The sequence below is a fragment of the Acomys minous genome (assembly GCF_964271855.1).
Source record: "Acomys minous genome assembly, chromosome: 3".
NCBI lineage: Eukaryota > Metazoa > Chordata > Mammalia > Rodentia > Muridae > Acomys > Acomys minous.
In genome coordinates this window covers 68170310-68195316 of record NC_140485.1, presented here as the reverse complement: position 1 = coordinate 68195316, position 25007 = coordinate 68170310, and the positions used below count along the sequence as shown (strand labels likewise).

At 47.2% G+C, this 25007-nt stretch overlaps 1 protein-coding gene across 2 annotated transcripts in view; it reads left to right on the top strand.

Moving 5' to 3' along the window:
* Window positions 1-25007, top strand: part of ARFGEF2 (ARF guanine nucleotide exchange factor 2) — an 89733-nt gene continuing 64726 nt past the window's right edge. For both annotated transcript variants that reach the window (XM_084777170.1, XM_084777169.1), the window contains exons 1-6: window positions 1-312; window positions 13851-13881; window positions 14441-14564; window positions 19716-19862; window positions 21048-21227; window positions 21767-22022. In XM_084777170.1, coding sequence (XP_084633296.1) covers window positions 192-312; window positions 13851-13881; window positions 14441-14564; window positions 19716-19862; window positions 21048-21227; window positions 21767-22022 — 859 coding nt within the window. In that variant the 5' untranslated portion in view covers window positions 1-191. The remainder of the gene's footprint in view (window positions 313-13850; window positions 13882-14440; window positions 14565-19715; window positions 19863-21047; window positions 21228-21766; window positions 22023-25007) is intronic.

Genomic DNA, 25007 nt, shown 5'->3' with positions numbered 1-25007 from the left:
GACACCACCAGTCACGTGGTCACGTGACGCGCTCCAACATGGCGGCGCCGTGGGGCCAGGGCGTCTCTTCCTGACAGGGCGGCGGGCACGGACGCGGCCGGTGCCGGCCGGGACGCCGGGCCCTCAGCCTCGCACTCCTGCTCGCTCGCGCCGCCGGCTCGCGGGGCTGCTTGCCCCCGCCTGCCGGGGCCATGCAGGAAAGCCAGACCAAGAGCATGTTCGTGTCCCGGGCCCTGGAGAAGATCCTAGCCGACAAGGAGGTGAAGCGGCCCCAGCACTCCCAGCTGCGTAGGGCCTGCCAGGTGGCGCTCGGTGAGTGAGCCGCCCCGGCCTGGCCCGCGCCGGCTTCGGCTTCCCTACGCCGGCCGTTACCCTCCCGGCCTTGCTGGCCTCGGCTTCCCCCAACCCGAATCCCACCCTCTCGGCCTCTTCCGCCCTCTGCCCCCGGGGGAGCTGGTGTTGGGGCGGCGGAGACTGGCCCAAGGTCACCTAGCAAGTTGGTGACAGCCAGGGCTGGTTCTCCAGCTTCCCTGCCTAGGGCCCTCGCCACGACTTGTTGTCCGGTTTCCTGGTTCCTCCCCTCACCATCTCCAAGTCCTCCGAAGCCGTACCCCTTGCGCTTAAGTTTTTCTTTTATCTGGACTGTGCTCGGGTTGGGGTTCTCCCACGTCAGCGATCAGAGCAGGTGAGAGAGCTGCCCAGTTGGTGTTGAGGAACCCCGGTGGTTTGTTTTGGAAATGTCTCACAGGGGAGAGAACATTCGGGCACCGAGAGCGCTTCATCTCGAAGGATATATAGGGTGATCTCTGTTTCAGGCATTGGACAGTGCGGAAGACACTCATTTTAGGGCGGGTCCCTAAAATAAAGGTTCTGCAGAGCAAAGATACTTGTCTGATTTATTCAATGCGGTATCCTGTGCACCTATGACAGTGCTTGGCACATAGTAGTTGCTTAGTAAATATTTACTGGTTGAACGGACCCATGGATTCTGGAAAGGGAGAAGTCTCTAGCTCCTCCATAGGCAAAAGCTTGGTAGTCGACACCAACATCAGTCTCCTGTCTTTTAGTTACTTGTCAAGTACCTGTGTACCAGGCACTGAGGGAGGATATGGCCGTGACAGAGAAATGGGGTCCTGGTTTGCCCTGTGGCTCTTATTATATTCTGGCAGAGCAGACAAAACAATACTAATAAATGGTGCTGTGAGACTAAAAGAGCAAGAAGTGATACAGAGGACCTGAGGTCTGCTTTAGGGCAGATGGTCAGGAAAGCAGCCCTTCCTGAAAATGTGACATTTGAGCTCAGTTCGGAAAGCCAGGAAGTGTCCCCATGTGGAGTTCCAAGAGGAAGAAAAGCCGTGGTCGGGGAGCACCAGGATATTTGACCAGAGCTGTCTCCCTTGTTTTCCTAACAAATTGAGTGACTAGAAAGGCCGCTTCTCTGTCGCCCTCCCCTTTCTGTGGTGCCAGGAGAGAGGTGATCTTTGCACTTCCCCTTTGAATAAGGTCCAGGCCCTGAGTGCGAAGAAGCATTTGAGAGTCTCTTTGGGTCAGAAACTATTGTCGGTAGCGAGGTGCTTGCTGCCTGTGTATTCCAGAAGCAGCTGACCTTGTGAAATTCAGGGATTTACTGAGTCCTAAATCTTAAAGCTTTGAACCCAGCTTGGTGCGGTGGCACGCGGCGATTTTAATCCCAGAAGAGGCAGGCGGATCGCTGAGAGTTTGAGGCCAGTCTGGTCTATAAATGAGTCCAGGCCAGCCAGGGCTCTGTTAAACACAGAAACCCTGTCTCAAAAAGCCAATATATATATAATTAAAACTTAAAGTTTGATGGAGGGCTTTGACCTGAGGCTCATGCCTTAAGTAACAGCTGCTTTTGTGATGCTTACCCTACATTCCTAAAAAAACAAAACCCAATCCTTAGCCTTAGCTTTCAAAACAGAAAGCTTTAATATTTAGATTCAAAGCTTTTTGTTTTTGTTTTGTTTTTTCGAGACAGGGTTTCTCTGTGTAATAGCCCTGGCTGTCCTAGACTTTGTATTTGCCTCCAAGTTCTGGGATTAGACTTTGTATTTGCCTCCAAGTGCTGGGATTAAAGGCGTGTGCTACCACGCCCGACTTTAGATATTCTTGAATTACATTTTTTTGTTTGAAGGTTCAGATTTTTCCAACTCATGTTGTTGAAATGCATATGTGAATTATTTTACACACCTGTCCTCATGTGTGAGGATGCATATGTACTGTATACACATGTGTGTAAGAAATGGCCTTGGCAGGAAGTAACTTCACTATAGGTTATGTCAAGTTGGAACAATGGCTTGTTATCAGTGATTAGGGAACTCACACACAGGGAGTTAAAGGAGCCATCATTTAAGAGAGTAGCTGTGTGCATAGTTAAGTCAAAGACTTGCTTTTATTTCTTAATAGTAAAAACATTGCAGAGTACCTGTTGTTCCTTCACTGTGTATCTCAAGGCCTTGTCTTGGGTTTAAGTAATCCACTTAAGAAATGTGTGGGGCTGGGAAGATAGCTCAGTGGATAAGATGCTTGCAGCCTAACTGTAAGGACCAGCGTTCAGCTCCCCAGAACCCATGTGTCTATCGAAGCCGAGCAGGTGTGGCTGCCTGTAGCGCAGGCACGTGGGAGGAAGAAATGGGGAGTTCTTGGGCAAGCTGGCCAGCTAGCTAGCTGAGTTGGCAAGCTCCAGGTCAGGGGGAGAAACTGCCTGCATAAATGGAGTGCAATCAAGAAAGGCATCCAACATCAACTTTGGGCCTCTATGCACATGTGCATACATACATACATACATATATACATATATGAGTACACCTTCCCACACATGACCACATATAACCACCAAAAAGAGGAAGAAATAAGGAAAATGGCTGATGTGAGGGAGTGGATAAGAAGTATAATATGTTAAAAATATAACACATTTTAAATATTTAATAAATAAAAATAATTAATTATTATTTATTTATTTTGAGACAGAGTTTCTCTGTGTAGCCTTGACTGTCTGAAACTCTAGGCTAGACTGGCCTTAAGCTCAGGGTCCTGCCTCCTCTGCCTCCCATGTGCTGGGATTAAAGGTGTGCACTGCCACCACCTGGTTATTTATTTTTTTTAAAGCAGAGAGCTTTTGTTTCTCTTGCTTTTCTTTTTTCTTTTGTTTTGGTTATTTTTATTCTGTGTGCATTGGTGTTTTGCTTGCATGTATGTCAGTGTGACAGTGTTGGATCCCTTAGAACTGGAGTTAAAGAACAGATAGTTGTGAGCTGCCATGTGGGTGCTGGGAATGGAGCCTGGGTCCTCTGGGTTAAGAGCGGTTAAGCCAGTGCTCTTAATTGCCGAGCTATCTTCAACCACAAGAAGTATAATGTGTTTAAAGATAATGTGTAGATTGTCGTTAGTTTTGATAAGAGCTCTGACTACTGAAAGCTGAAGTGCTTGCATGATAAAGAGTTCTTCCTGGAGACTGTCTCCGTGACAGGTTTCAGCCAGTTTTAGCATGTCAGAGTTTCAGGCCTGTATGCCTTGTCTTGAGAAGCTCTGAGCCCTCTGGGATTCAAGAGTTCCTGGGTTCAAATCACCTGCCTTTATTTGCCATGTTTCTACTTAACCATACACTTTTGTCAGGGTTACCATTAAGATGAACTTAGTTGACAGGTACAAACACTTGGAGACTCATGGATGCTCGGCAGATGCTTGCTGCCATGCTAATTACCACAGAATCTGTAAGCACTCTGATTTGGTATTTTTAAACCTTGGTTAGGTCTTTCAGGGGTCACTTGCTGATCTGCTTGGCCTGTAGATACAATAAATAAGAATGTAATTATGGGACTGGAGAACTGGCTTAACAGTTAGGAGTGTTAGGAGTGCTGACTGCCCTTGTAGAAGACCTGGATTGTTTTGCAGGACCTATGAGGTAGCTCACCACAGTCTATTAACTCCAGTGCCAGGGGACTCTTAACACCCTCTTCTGGCCTCTGTGAACACCAGGAACACACAAAGTGTACGTACATACATGTACACAAATACTCATATACATAAAGTAAAAATAAATCTTTTTCTAAGAAAAGAAGGATGTGAATATGTGACAGAAAAGCTGTCCTTGTTACGGTGAAGACAGGAATTATCTTGTAAAAGCAAGGATGATCAGGGTGGAACAGGATTGGAGTGACCTTAATGAGTCATCTCTGTAAATATCAAATACATAGGTATATAACTGTCCTGATCGGGGGTGGTGTTCTTCTATTGGGAGAAATCAAGAGCCATGAGTGCTCACCCCAAGGACATTGCTGCTCTTGTCCCTTTCATGAAGCCTGGACATGTGGAGCCTTTCAGCCTCTGTCGGGGAGTCTAATTCCATTCCTAAAACCTTTCTTTTATAATTGTCATACTTAAAGCCCATCTTCCTCCATGTCTCTTTGTGTTCTGCTCTTTAATTGTATAGAATTTGGAAGCTTAACCAAAAAAAAAAGTCTTAAGTGTTTTTAAATTAAATATGGAAAAATTTGTCTACAATTTAACTGAATCAACCTAATGATCCTCTTGTGTGTGTGTGTGTGTGTGTGTGTGTGTGTGTGTGTGTGTGAGAGAGAGAGAGAGAGAGAGGGGGGGGGGAGAGAGAAAGAGAGAATATGTCTAATAATATACACAAAGTGGTCTGTGATTGTTAGCTGTCATGCTCAGTCATCAGGAAGCTGTAAGAACAAGCATGTATCTGTTTGTCATATGAAGCTGACCCTGTAGTTACATGCCATATGCATCTATATAATATCTACTGTATACTAAGTTTCTGGATCTCAGGCACAGTGCCACTGTGAGCTTTAGTTTAGGCCTTACTATTATTATCATCTTCATTAAGGCCCAAGAGTTAAGCAAGCCGGCCAGGGGTCAGTAATGATGGAGCCAGCATCTCTTTGGAGTCTCCAAGTAAGGACTCCATGAAGTCTCTGAAAACAAACCCTTGCATTCTGGGGAACTTTTGGGGAAGAGACTAGTTTTGTAGTTGAATTCTGAGTTACGCTTGAAAGCTTCTGGTCAAAAAGATCTTTTTCTGTAGCATTTTACTCTGCCGTGGTTGTCTGGAGGTGGTTTCATATGAGTGCTACTGAGCTAGGTTTTTCTGAATCAGCAGTACTGAGTTCTGTTCTACAGACTCTGGAGTACCCATGCAGTGGGAGACAAAGAAGAGTAGTTTGTCCACAGCTACATGGTGGGTGGGTAAACGAGGCTGCACCTCCCATTTATCTAACCAGTGGAGGATGAAGTCTAGTCTCAGGCCTGCTGCTCTCTCTGCTTCATATCAGAGTTTAAAGACTCATATGTGGCCATAATTGAGCTGTTTGGATGGCACATTGCGGGTAAAAGCCAGTCTGGTGTGGGAGGAGGTGTGGGTGGGACGTGGGGACATAGTGGGCACAGGCAGGTCATTCTCACAGTTGTACTGTGAAGAGGATGAAGGAGAGCTGGCTCATTGTGGTGTTTGGTGGTTGAGCTTGTTTAAATGTCACTCAGAAGAGAGGCAGTTAAAAGATATATTTATATGCCCTGGTTGTGTGTGAATAGTCAGCATTTAGGCTTAGAGACATCACTCAGTGCAGCGTGTTTGCCTAGCATGTCTTATTCACAGCACAGACTCCTCAAAACAAAATCCTCTTGTCACTGTTAGAAAGAACCTTATGTGTGAAATCTGAAAAATATTAAAATGTTACCATTTGCCTAATGTGGCCCGTATCTGTAACCCTAGTATTCTGGAGACTGAAGCAGGACTGTCTAGTTAGGGTTTTATTGCTGTGATGAAACACCATGACCACAAAGCAAGTTGGGGAGGTTTATTCAGCTTACACTTCACCACATTGCTGTTCACCAGCAAAGGAAGTCAGGGCAGGAACCTGGAGGCAGGAGCTAATGCAGAGACCATGGAGGGGTGCTGCTTACTGGCTTGCTCCCCTCCGGTTGCTCAGCCTGCTTTCTTACAGAACTCAGGACACCAGTTCAGGGATGGCACCACCCACCATGAGCTGGGCCCTCGCCCATTGATCACTACTTGAGAAAACGCATTACAGCTGGATCTCATGGAGACATCTCCTCAACTGAGCCTCCTTCCTCTCTGATGACTCCAGTTTGTGTTAACACACAAAACCAGCCAGTACAAGAAGGATCATGAATTGGAAGCCATGCTCTGCTATTTATTGAGCTCTTGTCTCAGAAATGACACGTGATCAGGCATTAGTGTGCACACCTTTAATCCCAACACGCAAGAGCCAGAGACCAGGTGTTGCTGTAGTTTGAGGCCAGCTTGACTTACAGAGTGAGTTCTGAACCAGCCAAGGTTCTGCAGCAAAACTTATCTCAAAAAGCCAAAAATAAATAGAATAGTTGACTGAAATACTATCCAGAATAAAGCCTTTAAAACAAAACAAAACACTGGGTAGTGGTGGCACACACCTTTAATTCCATCCAGCACTTGGGAGGCAGAGGCAGGTGGATCTCTGTGAGGCCAGCCAGGGCTACCCACAGAGAAATCTGTCTCAAAAAACCAAACCAAACCAACCAACCAACCAAGCCAAACCATAATAATAACAAAAAACAAGCTGGGCAGTGATGGAACATGTCCTTAATCCCAGCATTGTGGAGGCAGAGGCAGGCAGATCTCTGTGAGTTCCAGGCTTGTCTGGTTTACAGAATGAGTTCTGAGACAGACCTTAGCCACACAGAGAAACCCTGTCTCAAAACAAAACAAATAAACCAACACTAACTAAACAATCAAAATCCCAAGACAGAGGGGACTGGATTGATGGCTTAGCGGTTAAGACCACTAGCTGCTCTTCCAGAGGACCTGGGTTTGACCCCAACACCTATGTGATGACTCACAGCCATTTGTAATTCCAGGCCCAGGTGGCCTCTCATGATGCGCAGACATGCCGGCAAAACACACATACACATAAAACAATAAAATGAAAGTTAAAAACACAATTTTTTGTTTTTTGAGACAGAGTTTCTTGTGTAGCCCTGGCTTTCCTGGAAGTTGCTCTGTAGAGCAGGCTGGCCTTGCTCAGTGAAAATCTATCTGCCTGCCTCTGCCTCCTTAGTTAAAAATAGCCTGATTTTATCTTTAGTGTATGTGTGTACATGCATGTGTGAACATGCCCTTGAAAGAGGGCACCAGATCCCCTGGAAGAAGTGTCATGGGTGCCTGTCATGGGTGCTGGGAACCAGACGCAGGTCCTCTGCAGGAGCAGTGTGTGCTCTTAACTGCTAAGCCAAATCTTCAGCTGCCTGCAGATTGCTCTTTGTTGAAAAGTACTGTAGTGTTTCCAGGAGGCAGCTCACCTTTTAGCAACAGCCACTAAAACATTGTGTCGTGTTGATAACTGAAGTGTATGTCACGGTTGGTGGGACAGTTTGACCCTTCGCTTAAAGTCCTGTGGCCTGGTTACTAATGCAGCTCTTGGTGCCGTGTTTCTGAGAGGATGTGAATACCTACTGTTTCTGAGGCGTGTGTGGCCGAGGAGGAGGACCTGGTGCTTGCTTACCTTTCTCTGCCGCATGAGTTGCTCTGTGGAACTGCATCCATGATTCCGGCTGAGCAAGTGTCTGGCTGCACAAATGAATCCAGACTTATGCTCAGTACTTGTAAGTCTCGAGAGACTCTGAAAGCAGTGCCAGGGCAAATAGCAAGCCTGTTCTTTACAGAGAAGAGCAGGCCTGTGAAAACAGGCTTCATCGCAGAACATGGAGTCTTTATAGGAATAGCTCAGAGTTGGCTTCCTTATCGCTGCTCTCTGCAGTCACCAGGGACCTGCCAGGACACACTGCTTGACTTTCTCTCCTGTGAGGTGATCTTAGGTTTTACGTTTGCTGATTCATTCTTGGACTCTTCCTGCCAGGTTAGTTTTGGTTAGCTTGGTGTTTTACTAGGTTTTACTGTTTGTGGGGAGAACAGGCCTTCCTTCTGTGTGGGATGTAAAGGTTGACTTCCTCTCGGCACTAGGGAGTCATCTGTGCATATCTATTTCTGCTTATTTTGTTTCTCTCTGTTGTCCAGACCAGTCTGACTCTCACTCAGAGGATGTACTTAGATGTCACAGCTGGGGTCATGATGCCAGAGGAGCAAAACAAACAAGGACTGTGCTCTGACGCAGCCGCAGTCACACCCTCTGGCCATGCCAGCAAGAAGCCTGTCCCTGTTAGAACCTGGGCACTGACTTGGAAGACATCCCTAAGGATGGCTGAGATCTGAATGATGAGTGCAGACACAGAGGTTGGGGTGGGAGGTAGCTCAGCAGAGGGACCAGCCTAACTAGGCAAAGGCTTTGTGACAGAGCAACACGTGGCTGAGGCCTAGTGTGCTTGGGAGTGAGGTAGGGGAGGAAGCAGCGGGGTGTCACTGAAGAGTGTGAAACAGGAAAAAGGTGCTGGCACAGTCAGGCTTGGGTTCTGAAAAGATCCCTTGGGCCGCTGTGTGCACATCTGATAGGGAGACTAAGAGGGATTGCCTGGGATCAAGTAAGAGGCAGTTAGTGTCCTGCTGGTGACGGGGTGGGTGACTTGGAGTGATGGCAACACAAAAAGAACTAAGTGAGTGGACTGTTGCCCTGGTGAAAAGCAGAACTAAGGGAAGCTGGGTTAAGAGCATGGGAGCTGGAGTTGTGCAACCGCCTCCGGATTCTTGACTCTGGCCTGAGCTGTCAGATGGGAAGAGCGAAGGCCATATGGGGAGGTGGAGGGAGAAGGCGCAGCTGGGCTGGAACTCAGATCTGCCTTTGGACGTTGGTTAGTCAGTGTTTCATCGCTGTGCCAAGTGTCATAGAGGAATAACTTAATGGAGGAAACGTTTGGATCACGGTTCCAGAAGCCTCAGTCATTGGTGGCTAGCTTCATTGTTTTGGCACTGAGATGAAACAGAGCATCAGGGTAGAAGTATATGGTGGATCAGAGTTGTCCTCCTCACAGGGAGGGAGAGAGACAGGGGAGAGAGAGAGAGAGAGGGAGAGAGAACGAGAACACACCAGGAACAAACCATCCTTCAAAGGCACATCCCTAAGTGGTCTACGCCCTCCAGCCAGGCTCACCTTTGATAGCTCACTCAGTATGAACTCACCTGGGGATTTAACCTCTTGATGCAGTTAGCACCCTCATGAGCTAACCACCCCTCAACATGTGGCTGCACCATCTAGGGGCCACATCTTTAAAGTGTGGGTCTTGGAGGACATTCCGTACACAAACCATATTATATTAAGCACCATCCAATGAGACACAAGAAATAGGAAGCAACAGCAGAGATAAGCCCGAGAGCCCTGAGAGGCCTGGTCTAGAAGCTGGACTGTCTGGGTGGGAGCGTGGTGCTGGGGCCCCAGTCTCTTCCTGCCAGGGCAGAGGGGTGGAGTGTGCAGAGGGAGCTAGAGCAGAGACAGTTGAGAATCACAGGGCAGATGCAGAGACAGTTTCTGGGAGCGTGAGGTTGGTACATGGGGTGCTGAGGGAGGCCTGTCAGATGGAGACTGGAAGCAGGCCCATTAGGTTCAGAATCCTCTTAAGGTTAGAGACACGTGGTCAGTGAGGGCCTCCTGAGCTGTTTGGGTGAAGTCCAGCCTGGCGTGGGCGGAAGGGAGAGTAGGAGGTGAGGAGACAGTGCAGGCAGTGTTTGGGTGTGCTGTCAGGTGGGTGTGTATGGCCCAGGGAAGAGTGTCCTTTTCTTGGTTTTGAGGCAGGGTCTTGCCTGTAGTGGTTGGCCTGGTACTTGCAGCAGCCGTTTCAGCCTCCTGACAGTTGGGGTTACAGGTGTGTGACCATGCATACTTTTAGTTTTCTTCCTTTAAGGTAGAAAGACACTTGACACTTTCTAAATGTCATTGAAAAGGGATCTACTTGAGGGAGAGGTTAAGTAATACAGGAAAAGGACGGTTTACGCAGGAGTTGAGCACACTGCTGGTACATTCTAGTGGACCTCACAGGCAGGCCTGTTGTAGAGTTTCTACTCTGCTGTGGAAGCAGCTGTTAGAGGCTGGCACATGGTATGTCAAGAGTGATCACTCAGTACCACGACGAAAGATGAGAAGAGTAAACCAGAGTGGGATGTAAAAGGTGTTAGGGATGCAGAGCATGGCTGGACCAGGTGGCAGTTGTTAATGATGCTGAAAGGCCTGTCAGGGTGGTGACATGTAAGCCTGGGATTGAAGGGAGAGCCTTGGGATATGGTGGAAAGTGGAGGGCAGCATCCAGAGTTTTGGATAGGGAGACCAGAGTGGTGACTGGAGTCAGATCATAGAGACTCGGCAGCCATGCGGATGCTGAACTCACTTAGTGATGTGGGAGAGCTGAGCAAGTGAAGGCCATTGGCTCCATAGTATGAGCCACTCCCAACATTGCCTGTCTCCTTGCTGCCGCAGAGCAGCCTGTGGAAGGGAGGAGTTTGATGGATAGTGCCCTGTGGCAGGAGCTTGAGGGCCTGGTCACATGTCCACAGTCAGGAAGCAGAGAGCAGTGGATGCTGGGTGCTCAGCTTTCTCCCTCTGCTTTTCCATCCAGGACAGAATGGTACTGCCCACAGTTAACATGGCTCCTCCTATCCCAGCTAGCCTAACCTAGGCAGTCTCACAGGCATGCCCAGAGGCTTGTCCACTAGGTGATTCTAGACCCTGTCACATTGACAGTATTAGCTGTTACAGCTATTAGATGCTTCCTCTGCCTGCTGTATGGAGAAGAGCTGTGAGGTGGGAGAGATGGAGGGGGAAAGCCAGAAGCAGAACAGTAAGACTGGTAAGTGTGGCAGTGAGAGTAGTCTTGTGAAGAGAAGTGGTCAGAGTTGCCACTCCTGAGAACATCAAGTCCCCAAGCAACTAGGTAGGGATAGGAGGGCATGGTGTGTGTGTGTGTGGGGGTATCCCATACACACAACAAGGGGTCAGAGGGTGGGCACAGGCAGGTCCCTTTGTAGGCTTGCTAACAGGAAGTTGAGGGAGTCTCTGGGTGATAACTCCTAACTTCTCTGTGATGGGGAGACTGCTACATCAGCTGTGAGGAAAGGATGTGATGATGCCAATTAATGAAATAGAGTAGAAGAATGACGTATGGTCCTCATGGTGCAGAAATGGGGCAGGAGGGCAGACTGACTGTATTCAGGCTCCCTCTGATGCTGGTGATGGCAGTATCCTAGACCTGCCTCTTCACGGATGTCTGATTAGGGGACAGGCCACCAGAGGATGGAATTGCTCCCTAGGATGGAATTGTGCTGGAAATTGAGGCTAGAGGTCAGAAGAAATGCTGTTGGGTGTCTCCCATTCTAACAGCAGTCCTGCTGAAGGGCTCCTCCTGGAAAGCAGTCATGGGAAGGTCTGGCAGGCCAGAGTCAGATCCTCTGGGAGCATTTGAGTAGGTGGGGCAGCTGGAAGGAGAGGAGGCTGTGTGGAGAGGCAGGCAAGGAGCTGGAAGTGCCCCAGTTCCACGCAGGGCCAAGATTTGGTGTGTGACCAGTCACTGTAGGTGGCTTTGGGGTGGAGAAGCAGGTGGTCTCTAGAGGTGCCAGTGCCAGCCACTGAAGGATACTGCGCTCCTGGCCCTAAGATCTCATCTCCCTGATGCCTTTCTTGGCATTTCCTGCCTGGCCAACATAAGCCTTCAAGTGTGTAGCCCTGCATTGGCTCTCGCTGTTTTGGGTGCCTCGCATGGCCAGTGAATGGCCATACTGGTGAGATTTGTAGATCACTGGCTTGGCACCAGTGGTATTCAAAAACAGGTGGTTGGAGACTCAGGAAGCACTTGCTTCTAGCCCGGGCTTGGCCGTGTCCGATGGTTCAGACTGAGCCCAGGAGTGCTGCTCATGACCAGAGGAACCGTATGTTTTAGCCGGCAGCAGAGTGTGTCTGGTGTGTCACATGAGCTTGTGATCTAAGCAAAGCTGCTATGTTATGTAGGCTGATGGAAGCTGGATCTTTAGGCCAGCCTTGTAGTCTTCTGTTGGAGATGAGGCCCTCACTCTTAGACTATTCATGCCCTCTGAGGACAGGGTCCTTGTTGTACAGTTCCTGTCACAAGCGTCACAGGCTTTGTGGCTTGCTATTAGTCATCTGGGCAGTTCTCTCCTGTTTTCTTAGGCATGCAGTAAAAGTGTGCAGGCCAGCCAGAAGGTTAGACATTACCACCTCTAGCCAGCCCTGTTCCTTGATTTTACAACCAAATGAAACTAACAGCTTCCTGAACTGTGTCTTGGTGCTGTTAGGATGGCTAGTGCCCTCATCTAACTGCTGGCTCTCAAGAGAGGTGTAGAAAGGCTTTGGTGTGTGTCCTTCTCCCCTTTACCACCCCCCCCACCTTCTTCTCTTCCTGCCTCCCTCCCTCCCTTGCTTTGATATTACCTGGACCTGGCGGCCTAACATATGAACGCGAAGTAGATTGGTGGGCGGGTCAGGAGCATTTAGCTAGGTACTCTCTTGTTTTGGTGGTACCAACTTCAGAAATGTTTAGATCATAGAAAATGTGGAAAGAAAAAAAAGAGGGGCTGGAAAGATGGTTCACAGCTTAGAGTTCTGGATGCTCTTCTAGAGGACCTGGGTTTGATTCCCAGCTCCCACATGGTGGCTCATGGCAGTCTGTGACTCCAGTTGCAGGGGAGCTGGTGCCCTCTTCTGGCCTCTTTGGATATCAAGCATGCATGTGCATAGACATACAAGCAGGCAAAACACCCATACACACAAAAGAAAAAGAAAAACATGAAAGAAAGAAAGAAATAGAATAGGGACCAGTATGATGACTCAGAAGGTGTAGGTGCTTGCTGCCATGGCTGGTGACCTGAGTTCAATCCCAGGGACCCACAAGGTGGAAGTAGTGAACAGACAACTGACAATTGTTCTCTGATCATCACATGCACACTGCTGCCCTTCCCCCAATAACTATCTGAATAATGTAATTTATAAGAAACATCACCATTCCGCTACCTAGTTAGCTTCTAATATTTCCCTTTTTTATTTTAGTATTTTCTTACTGGGTTTCCAGGCTCCTGTGTATGGTTTTGCATAGTTAGATGTTGTGTGTTAACTTTAACACATACCTGCTATGCAGAAAAAGTAGAACATAGACCCCAGAGCCAAGATCTGGGGCAAGTCCTGGCTCCCTTATTTCTTAGTTTAATGTGGGTAAGTTCCCTATTCTCAGGGTGCCTGAGTTTCCTCATTGAAATATCCATTCTCGGTGCTGGAGGCTCAGTGGTTAAGAGCATTGTCTGCTTTTCTAGAGGTCCTGAGTTCAATTCCCAGCAACCACATGGTGGCTCACAATGCACATAGCGCTCCCATATACAATAAACAAACAAGGAAACAAACAAATAAATAAATCTTAAAAAAAAGAAATATTTCATTGGAGGGAGTTTGCTCAGGAAACATTTGGTATTCAAGACTGGCAGCACTGAACGAGCTGAAGCAGGAGGACCATGAATTCCCAGTTAGCCTAGGCTGCATAGAGAGACCTCATCACAAGCCACAGCACAATACTGTAGGGGCAGAAAGTGCTGCGGTCACCTAGAGGGTAGAGGCTGCGCAGGAGGGCTCCAGAGTGTCTATAGTGCCAAGGATGTGAACCTCCTCTAAACAAGAGAGAGAAAACAGTAGTACCCACCCACAGGGTCCTGTGGTGTTAAGTGACTTCAATGTGAACTCATACTCATGCCTAGCATAGTGACTCCCAGAGGCATCATCACTGCTCTGATAAGTTCTGGCTTCATGTTGTATCAAAGTTTGAGTGTTCCACAATTTCATAAATATTCTTTTCAATGGTTTCCAGATATGTTGTAGCAAACCTTTCTCATCTATAAGTGTTCTGTGCTCCTAATGTGCTTTTTCTTCCTCCACCAGATGAAATTAAAGCAGAAATTGAAAAACAGAGGTAAGCAGCAGTGATTCCTCCTTTTGGGGGTACCGAAGGTGGTGGCCATGGGAACCCCTTTCCATACATGTTTACTCTTAAATTTAAAGGGGTAGCACACCCCTAGCTTCTGGGCAGGCAGGTGACTGGCCCAGTGCTGTGTGCCTGGAGGAATGGTTAAGGAAGGCCAAGTGAGGCCTTTATACTTTCTCTTGAGGAGGAGGCAGAAGCCTTGTCTCTGTGGAAGGGGCAGCTTGCTCTGGCAGTGCCTGCTTCTTATCTTGATGGGGCCAGCCAGTCATGGTTGAGAGACGTGGCTCTGGGGTGGCTGGAGCAGATCCAGACCAGCCTGCCAGTGAGTCCAGTAGCAGGTCCGGGCTCTTGTTTTCTGCATATGACATTCTAGTGGTTTCTTTCTCAAATTACATGTACTTGGCTTGTAACCATATCACCTCAAGATAGAGCTCTCAGCACTTTTAACTAAGCACTTACAAGCAAAATGGGAAAATAGAGTAAGGTGGAGAGAAGTGACCTTTTTTCTTTTTTCATTTCCTCTTGGCCCTTTTCTGCTTTTCCCTAGGCTTGGCGCTGCGGCTCCACCAAAGGCCAACTTCATTGAAGCTGACAAGTATTTCCTTCCGTTCGAGCTGGCCTGCCAATCCAAGTCCCCTCGGGTGGTCAGCACCTCCCTGGACTGCTTGCAGGTACCATGTTTAAACTTGCTGTGAGAGGTCCTTCAGAGCCACAGCCACTCCTTTACCCACAGCCATGCTGCTCTGGCACCGAGAATGCCCCTGGAGGTGGTGCATAAGAGCGGTTTGAATCTTCCTCTGTGAAGATCTCATGGCGGGAAGACAGTCTGGTTTCCTCAGCGGTACATTGCTTGTAGGTCGATTGTATTTGATATACACAGGCACATGACATGCTCCCAGCCTTATTGTTGATGGCATTAATGTATACTCTCAGGTGTAAAAACAGGTGCAGCCATCCCTGATTATTTGTGGAAGTTCTGATCTATAGGTGCTATGAGCTAGCCAGCCCCAAGAAGTGCAGGCTTGGATTCCCCAGTTCTTCAGTTTGAGTCAGCTGATTAGTGTATAACTTCATTCTCTGTATGTTTCTTCTTAAAGACATCTCTTAAAATGCATCATTGGCTCATTGAGTTCACAGCCAGCAGCATTAATAAAATGCTTGAACCAAGTTTATCTAACCTGCGGTCTTTTGTAAGGCAGTTCCAGCCTTCTTGCTTCTTAACTCCAGGAAGCACTTCTCATACACCAGGAGGGTGTTCTAAAGAGCATAAAGGACACTAGGTGTGGTGGCACACGCCTGTCATCCCAGCACTCAGGGAGGCAGAGGCAAGTGGATCTTCTGAGTTTGAGGACAGCCTGGTCTACAAAGCGAGTCCAGGACAGCCAAGGCTACACAGAGTAACCTGTCTCAAAAAACCGAGGTGGGGTGGGGGGGAGCATAAAGGACAAAACTGTGAAAGCCACAGAAAAAAACACTTGAATATGGAGGAAAATCTGAAAGAGAGCAATGTCACCTTGTTCCACCTTCACTGTGATTTGGGGATTTTACAGTTGTGCGCATTTCTACAAGTAACCACGGAAGTTCCACACTTCTGATTTGAGGCTTTCAAATACACATAAGTGAGTGGGTAGGTGGGTGAGTGTGTGAGTGAGCACATTTGAAACCAACAGTCTGCATGTGATGAAGATTGACCACAGTGAGAGCTTCACTGATGTCCTCATAGATGATCTCTAACTGTGGAGGACTCAGGAATTTAGTGGGGAGCCTGTCTGATAAGACAGCTTAGGCTCCTTAGTTCCCAAGCCATATTTGTTTTTGCTCTAGATATCTCCAAGTTTCTGATCACCTCTTAACCTTAGTGGACAATCCCATTAGTGGAAGAAGTTTAAAGTATATATCTGGCCTGCAAGTCAGAAGAGGACATCAGATCTCACTACAGATATAGATATATAGATATAGATATAGATATAGATATAGATATAGAAATAGATATATATATAGCCATTATGTGGTTGCTAGAAACTGAACTCAGGACCTTTGGAAGAGCGGCCAGTGCTCTTAACTTCTGAGCCATAAAATATATTTTTAAATTAATTTATTTGTACTTTATATACATTGGTGTTTTGCCTGCATGTGTGTCTGTGTGAGGGTGTTGGATCCTCTGGAACTGAAGTTAAAGACAGTTGTGAGTGGCCGTGTGGGTGCTGGAAATTGGACCTGCATCCTTAGAAAGAGCAGCCAGTGTTCTTACCCGCTGAGTGATCTCTCCAGCCCAGGAAGAAGTTTTAAAAATATTTAAGTTTATCTGAAATTCCTGGAACTGTGAACAGATGATTCTGTTAGAATTGCTTAGAGAGTTGAGTTGTGTAAAAAGGTTCATGAGGCCTTATGCAGATAAACAGTTCTTGAAAAGGAATGCTGTCATTGATTGGCTCTGTGTGCCTAGGCACAGAACTGCAAAGTGGCAGGGCACATCACATTTTTGGCATCCTCAGTATAATATTTACTCGGTTAATCTCTTTTCTTTAATATGCACATGCTTCAGAATTATGACAGCATTTTCTCCACAGAAGCAGTTCTTCCAAATGAAAAACCAAATGAAAAATTGTTTCTCTTCATTGCAGTTAATTCTGTATATGTTGTCCTATGTGAAGCATCTAATGAGCCAAGAATTCTTAACTGCAGGCTCAGTCCTACTTCTGTTCTAAAATATTTGATGCTGTGAATGTTTGCTGAGGACGTTTGACACAAGCTTAATTTTAGTTGTCTCCCCCTCCCATGAGGTTTACTTAGGAAACTGGTCCCCATGGCTAACACATTAACGTCCAAGGAATGAATGCTCACACCCTTCACTAGGCTGTCAGCCCTGGCCAGGTGCTTCCTGGCCCATCGCCTTGTTTAAGCTTTGTAAGATCCCTCTGAGGTGTTATTTTCATTCTTGTTTTTGCTTTGTTTTCCTTGTTTTTTCAAGACAGAGTTTCTCTGTGTGGCGTTGGTTGTTCTGGAACTCACTCTATAGACCAGGCTAGCCTCAAACTCACAGAGACTCACCTACCTCTGCCTCCTAAGTGCTTTTTCATTCTTATTTTAGAGTCAAAGAATCTGAGGCCTAGATAATAAAGTGGCCAGCTCAGCTAAGGCTGCCTGTCCAATAAGTAGTAGGCTTGTTTGGGTATGTAGCACGTCCTAACCCCACACTTAGGGTCTGGTCTGTTGTCTGCTTTTGGAAATAATTTTATTGGACCACAGTGGTCTCAACTTGGGCTGTAACAACTGAGTCTCACAGAACACCAGGCCCTCTTTCATACCTCTGAAGGGTAGGCAGGCCAAAATCAAGTCCCTGGCTATTTGGTGAGGACTCTGCTTCAGCTTATAGACTGCCATATTCTTACTGTGTGTTAGAGTACAAGCTAACTGGTCTTTTCTTAATAAAGCACAGAGGCCATTGTGAGGGCCCAGCCCTTGTGGCCTTAAGTCTAAGGACCTAATTTCCAGTTAAAGCAACAGAGAGATGTGTGTTTATCCACTTACCTGAGGCTGTCTTCCCATCACTGTAGCTTCGGTGAATAGTTCCAGTGGAGACCACCTGACCCGTATGTTCAGTGCCTGCTTCTTTATGGGAAAGATGGCTGACCTTGCTTTTAATTGTCACCCTGTGACCTGGCCTTTTCAGTGACTGCATTAGTGTCTTCACTCTGTGCTTGCAGGATTTTAAACACCTTGGCATTGTTTCACTTCCGCCCACTGGGAGTCCTTAGGCTTAAGGTGTGTGGTTCTCCTTTTGTATGGAACTCTCTGGAATTTAATAGGTACACTAGGGTCTCTTTGTTTAGTATACAAGGTGTAAAGTGATACCCTTTTTATGACTTAGGAAGTGGATGGGCATCCTGGAAGACTGCATGGAAAAGGAGCTTACCCTCTGCTGCCTTTCTAAGCCCACGTGCTAGAATTTCCTGGCAGTTGAGGAAACTCATGTCTTGGAAACCAAAGGCCAGACTTTAGGGGTGAAGTCTGATTTTGACCAGAGTGGAGCCAGCTGAAGTCACCTACACTGTGCCTTGTCATTCATTTATCTTGGAGAAGTGGCAGGGACAAAGGTCCTTTATGGTTTGCTTGTAAAGAGCACAGTTGGCTCAGATGCCTCTCCCTGCTAGGAGAAGCCTAGAGTCAGTCTCCTGCTGCAGCTTCTGCAGCACTGAGGAGCCCTGTGCTCCTGTTCTTTAGCGATTGGTCGCCCACACTGCCCAGGGGCAAAGCCTGTCTTGCCTAAATGAATGTTTTTTTCTGGTTGCATATTAATATTTTTTGGAATATATTTCAATATATTTTAACTTAAAATTAACATTATATATACTGTTACTAAACTTTCTTCATAATAAAACATACAAAAATAGGTTGGTTTTTCTTTTCCTGAGACATGCTCTTACTATGTAGCTCTGGCTGTCCTGGAACTCACTATGTAGATCAGGCTGGCCTTGAACTCACAGAGATCCTCTACCTCTGCCCCCTGAATGCTGGGATTAAAGGCCTGTGCAACCATGTCCGACTGGAAGCCTGTTTTCTCTTTTTTGGTGCTTGGGATGGAACCCAGGTCTGATTCCGAAGCATCAAGCTGCTTCACGGTTTCAGGGAATCTCCTTTTCAAGCATCAATATTTGGGAGTTGGCATCTACTCATAGCCCAGTGCTCATGATGGAACTTGAATTCTAATGTCAAGAGGGAGAAGCAGTGTCAGAACTTGACACCTGCCCACCCGAAGCCAGCCCTACCCTCTCAGGGGCCGAGCAGCAGGTCAGGGTGGGGTGGAGGGCTCTGGCTTGTCCTCCATTCTACCCGATTCCTTCTGGGTCCCAGAGTTGGGCTTAAACAACAGAGGGAGTGGGTAGTCTGCTCCCTCTGTCACACCATTGTGCGATGTGTTCTGTTCTAAGCTGCTCTCTTAATCTTTTTCTCCTTATTGATGAAGGTGCTTTGTGATGGAGAAAGCCACAAGCTTCTGCAGGGTAACCTCTTGCCTAGTTCAGTGGTGGAGGCTCTGGGCAACCTCAGGAGCACTGGCTTGTCTGCCTGTGTAGGCAGGCAGGAGTGTGAGCAGCCAGAAGCACTACACATAGAACGCAGCATGTCCACATCCTTGCCAGCTCTCTGACACAGAGTGTGCCTTAGAAGTCTGGGCCTTGGGGCTGGAGAGGTGACTCAGTGGTTAAGAGCGCTAGCTGCTCCTCCAGAGGACTTGTGTTCAGTTCTCAGCACCCACTTGGCAGCTCACAACTGTCTGTAATCCCAGTTCCAGAGGCTCTGGCATCCTTTCGTAGACAGACATACATGTGAACAAAACACCAATGTACATAAAATAAGAATAAATAAATAGATCATGTAAACATAAAAAAATAAGTCTGGGCCTTTTGTCAGGCTGAGCTTTAGAATAACCTGGACAGCTGAGAGAAACAAATGGAGTCCTGAGCTTCCATCCGATAACTTCTGGTTCAGTAGGTCTGGGTTGGAGTCCAGGAGACTGTGTTTTTGTGAGCTCCTCTGAGTGACTCTGAATCTCGGCCACGTGTAGAACTCACCCTAGTCTCTGCCCTCAGCTCTCAATCTAGGCCAAGGTCCAGGGAGGGTTTGAGGTGGCACCAGCAGGTGGCTTCTTAGAGGCAACCTGCCCACTGGGGATGGTAAAGCTTGTGCTCCGAACAGCTGTGCTTGCTTGGCTCCTGGGTGTGACTGTTACCATTGGAACCAGAAGTTCAGGGCCATCCATCCCTCCTGTCTTGTTGTCTAGCCAGGCAGAAGCATGTAACTCTGGCTCCTTCTGTGTGCAGAAACTCATCGCATATGGGCACATCACTGGCAATGCCCCTGACAGTGGAGCTCCCGGGAAGCGGCTGATCGACAGGATTGTTGAAACCATTTGCAATTGCTTTCAGGGCCCTCAGACGGACGAAGGGGTTCAGCTACAAATAATTAAGGTATTCCTGTTTGTCTAGTCCTGGTGTGAGAGTGTGGGTTTTAATTTGCCCTGTGTTAGTTGAGTGGTGTCAGAACAGAAGTGTAGAAGTGAGCTGGGCATGGTGGCGCACGCCTTTAATCCCAGTACTCGGGAGGCAGAGGCAGGCGGATCGCTGTGAGTTTGAGGCCAGCCTGGTCTACAAAGCGAGTCCAGGACAGTCAAGGCTACACAGAGAGACCCTGTCTCAAAAAAAAAAAAAGTGTAGAAATGTTACTTAGATCTTCTCCTAATGACATGACTTAGGAGTATGCAATGAGCCCGGAAGAGTAGGCCCACTGACAACGTAATCACCTGTGAATCTATTTGCTTGAGAGCCTCTGGGATAAAACTCTGGGGATTCTGGGTCCCAGCTGACCATCGCTCTGAAGTCTTCATTGGTACTCTTTAACACCTGAACCCAGTCCTGTTTCTTGTCTTCCCAGTTTTGTGTCTACTGCCAGGAAGGGCTCAGCAGGAGCTGGTAGCACCAGTGTGTGGGGAGTGAGTGGGATGGATGAAGGCATCCCTCCAGATCTTAGGTCCTGAGTCTCTCAGATCTGTGGCAGTGGCTCCATGCCAGCTGTGCTTTCTTAAAGCTTTTTGAATCTGAAAGGGACCTGGGAGCCACTGATGCTTTGTATTCCTGTGGGTGAGGTCAGGGGGTGTGTTTTGTGAGGGAAGGGACTAGTTTTCATTTTAGGTTTCTTTCTTTCTCTTATTTTATTATTTTTTTCAATCAATATTAACATTCAGAATAAAAAAAATTAACGAGCCACTAGAACACCTACTTCAACACAGCTTAATTACTTCAAATGGTGTGAATTTTAGGGAACTGCTTTTTTAACAATAGAAACAATAGAAAGTTGGCTGTGGGTACTAATCATCCAGATGGGTTTGCAGGACCATCTAAGAATTTTTTAAAAATCACACTGGAATCTTAGCACTTGGGAGACAAAGGCAGGAGGATTGCTGACAGTTTGAGGCCAGCCTGTATATAACAAGTTTCAGAGCAGCCAGGATTATTGAATGAACTTGAGACTGGCTTTAAACAAACAAAACAAACAATAACAACAAAAACACAGCAAAACCCCTCAACTGCTCTAGATAAGTTTGCCGAGGAGGGGCATGAGCATTCTGGAAGGTGACCGTTTCTGATCTGTCTCAGGCTCTTCTGACTGCAGTGACTTCCCCACACATTGAAATCCATGAGGGCACTATTCTGCAGACGGTGAGGACATGCTACAATATCTACCTGGCCAGCAAAAACCTCATCAACCAAACCACTGCCAAGGCCACACTCACCCAGATGCTGAACGTTATCTTTACCCGCATGGAAAACCAAGTGGTGAGTGACAGCTGGGCTGCCCACGTGTCCTGCTGATGCCAGCTCATCCATGTGCATGGCCATTGACAATTAAAAGTTTATCCTTTCCTAAGACTTCCAATTTTAAAATCAGAGTGCAACTCTAGCATGCGTTTTGAAGTTTGGTCATCACATTCTAAGTTTGATTTGAACTTTTAGAAACGTAATACTGGGCTGGGATATAGCTCAGTGGAATATACAAGGCCTAGGTATAACCCTGCACCCAGGAAAAGAGCACAGAAGTTTATCAGCTGCTTGAAAAATTTTAAAACTGTAGTCTAGGAGCCCGACATGGTGGTGCACATCTGTAATCCCAGCACTTGGGAGGCAGAGGCAGGCAGATCTCTGAGTTCGAGGCCAGCCTGGTCTACAAAGCCAGTTTAGGACAGCCACGGCTACACAGAGAAACCCTGTCTTGAAAAACCACAAAAACAAAAAAACCAATCGTCTAGTAGAATTTTTGTTTTTTACTAAAAATGCTAGAAGTATTTAGATGGAATGCCTTCTCCATTGTGTTTTAGTTACAGGAGGCCAGAGAATTGGAAAAACCAATCCAGTCAAAACCTCAGTCCCCTGTGATCCAGGCCACAGCAGGATCTCCCAAGTTCAGCCGATTGAAGCAGAGCCAGGCCCAGAGCAAACCAACGACTCCTGAAAAAACAGAATTACCCAACGGTGACCATGCCAGGAGTGGCCTAGGAAAAGTGAGCTCAGAAAATGGAGAGGCTCACCGAGAAAGAAGCTCCTCGTTCTCTGGTAGAGCTGAGCCTGCTAGGGGTGAGCGGGCATTTTCCTGGGGTTGTGGGATACACTGGGAAGTGTTGGCTGGTGGTTAAGGAAACCCCTGGGGCAGCTTGTCTATTCTGGGCCTTTCCTTGGCTTTCCCTTTTCTCTTACTGCATGTGGCACAGCCAGTGAGGCCTGATGGAAGCCTTGATATGGAGCCAGCTGCTGCTTCTTCCTGTCAGCCTTAGAGCAGTTGGTGCTGTTGGGGCACTTGGTCTCCACAGGGAGTTAACTAGGCAATTAGTCACTTAGTCTTTGGCAGTCTGCTGCCATGGATAGGCTCCTGTGAAGAGCTAGAACACCAGATGGGCAGGCAGGCATGGAGACAGGTAGATGGCATGGAGACAGGCTGATTTTTCTGTTTGCTTAATTTTTAAAGGTTTGTTTGTGTGCACTTGTGTATGAGCATGGATATTCTTGTGTCGTAGAGCACCAACGGAGGTTAGTCTACAGCTCGTGGGAGTCATTTCCGTCCTGAGAATAGTGCTCATGGAGTCAGACTTGGCATCAAGCACACTCACTTGCTGAGCCATCTTACTGGCCCTTTGTTTCCGTTTTTAAGCAAAATAATATGCCAGGCCTGGCTATAATCAGACAGTAGATGATTTATTAAGCATAAATTGTGATGACTTAGGAATGTCCACATCTCCTGAGCCATTGGAATGAACCGGTCTGGAAGTCTTCAGCTATCATGACTTTTTCTTTCCTGGGTGGCTCTGATTCCTCCCTCACAGTCTTTGCTCTACTCTGTATTTCCAGTTGACGCCATCTCTGCTTCAGTTACATGACGTATGATGCCTTTAGGCAGTAGTAGCTCCTGCTAGGGCACACATCTTTTTTAAGGGACATCTTATTAAAGTACAGTAGTAACTGTGGCTGTGCAAACAGAAGAGCAGTCCCTTCTCAGCTACACCAGAGTGCTGTCTCAGTCGAATGTTCTGGGCTGCAGTTGGAGTGCTCTTTGAAAAGCTCAAGTGAGGTACCAACCTCCCCTCTACCAATCAGCAAAAGCTATGCCCTCCCTGCCCTGACTGCTTGCAGAGCCTTGTGAGAATGGACCCCGCCTGCCTCTCTCTCCTATTGTTTAAAATTTCCCCTATTCTCTTTTTATCCTTTCTTCCATCTCCTCCCTTTTCTTCCTCCCCCCACCTCAATCTCTTTCTCTCTCTGTATAGTATATGTGCCTGTGTTTGGGGTTGTGAACCTGCAGAGGCCAGAGAATGGCATCAGGTGTCCTCTATCAGTCCCTGTTCCTTTGCACCGGGACTGTGCAATCACCCAGGCTCCTCCTGCATCCACCTCTGCAGTGCTAGGACTACAAGGGTGGACCATTATGGCTGCTTTATATGGTGCACGGGCTCAGACCCACGGATCGGTGCATGCAGGGCAAACATTCTTCTATGTGAATCATCCTGAGATCTTATCTGTCTTTTTAAAAAATATTTATTTATTTGTATATTTGTCTCTATAAGCACTCTATTTGCATGCATTCCTTCTGCATGACAGAAGACAGCATCAGACAAAAGAGGACATCAAGTTTCATTATAGATAGTGTGAACCACCATATAATTGCTGGGAATTGAACTCGGGACCCCTGGACGAGTAGTCATCTTTCCAGCCACTTGTCTGTCTTTTTATTATTTGTTTGTTTGTTGTTTGTTTTTCGAGACAGGGTGTCTCTACAGAGCCCTGGCTGTCCTGGAATTCACACTATGTAGACCAGGCTGGCTTCCAACTCAGTTATCTGCTTGTCTCTGCCTCCTGAGTGCTGGGTTTAAACGTGCCTGGTCTTTGTCTTTTATAAACACCTTTCTTTAGATGCAGTCTGCAGCATAGTGACAGTTTGAAATGCACATTTAGAAGCTAGGTGTGGTGCACTCTTGCAGGAGGATCACTGTAAATTCAGGATCAGCCTGGGCTACAGAGATCCCTTCTCAAAAAATAAAAACAGCCTGGTGTGGTGGCGTACACATTTAGTCCCTGCATGGAGATCAGCAGTCTGATCTCTGTGAGTTTGAGGCCAGCCTGGTCTACAGAGTGAGTTCCACGACAGCAAGAGCAACATAATGAGACCATGTTTTGCAGGAGGGGAGAGAAAGAAAGGAAGCAAGAAAGGAAGGAAGGGAGGAAGGAAAGGAAGGAAGGAAGGAAGAAAGAAAGAAAGAAAGAAAGAAAGAAAGAAAGAAAGAAACTTAAGCTACATCCAGATAAGCATCAGGCTGGAGCCCTGCCTCAGGGAGGTTGGGCTTTTCCTTAGCAGCTGTCTCCACAGGAGCCCTTAGAATCAGGATTAGCCCTTTCTAGCCTGAGAACATAGTATCCGTAGGACCTCCCAAAGACATAAGATCCTTTTGTGGTCAGTCCATGGTTTAGAACGGCTTTGTAGAACTGGTGCAATGGGCTCCATGGGTAAAGACACTCCAGCCACTGAAGCTGGAGATCTGAGGTTGATCCCAGGACCCATGTGGTGGAAGAGAGAACGAACTTCCACAAGTTGTCCTCTGATCTCCATATGTCTGCCAGTGTCATGTGTGTGCTCACACACAAGCACACCATGTATACATAAATGAATAAGGTGAAGTATTGTGACATTTACATAGGACTACTTACATCCTCTCATTCATTTATTAAGAAGGGAGAACTCTAGTGAGGGGAAGAGAGTTCAAAGGAGAAACACCCTACTTTAATTTTTATTTCTTTCTTAAGTTATGAAGAAAAGACTTTTATTTTGACTCACAGTCCTAGGCCAATGTCAAGAGGCGACCTCTGGTCATCTGGTGATAGCCTTCTTGCTGTCTGTCATGGTGACATAGAGCATCATGTGGCATCCTTCTGTATATTAGCTTAACTCTCCTCTTGGTGAATTGGGCTGCCCTGTACAAGGCCGTGCTGTGCTGCTAAGGAACCGTGTTGTTCTGGGAATGATGATGGCAGAGTGGGCACCTCTGCATGTTTAGAGGAGCCTGGCACATCAGG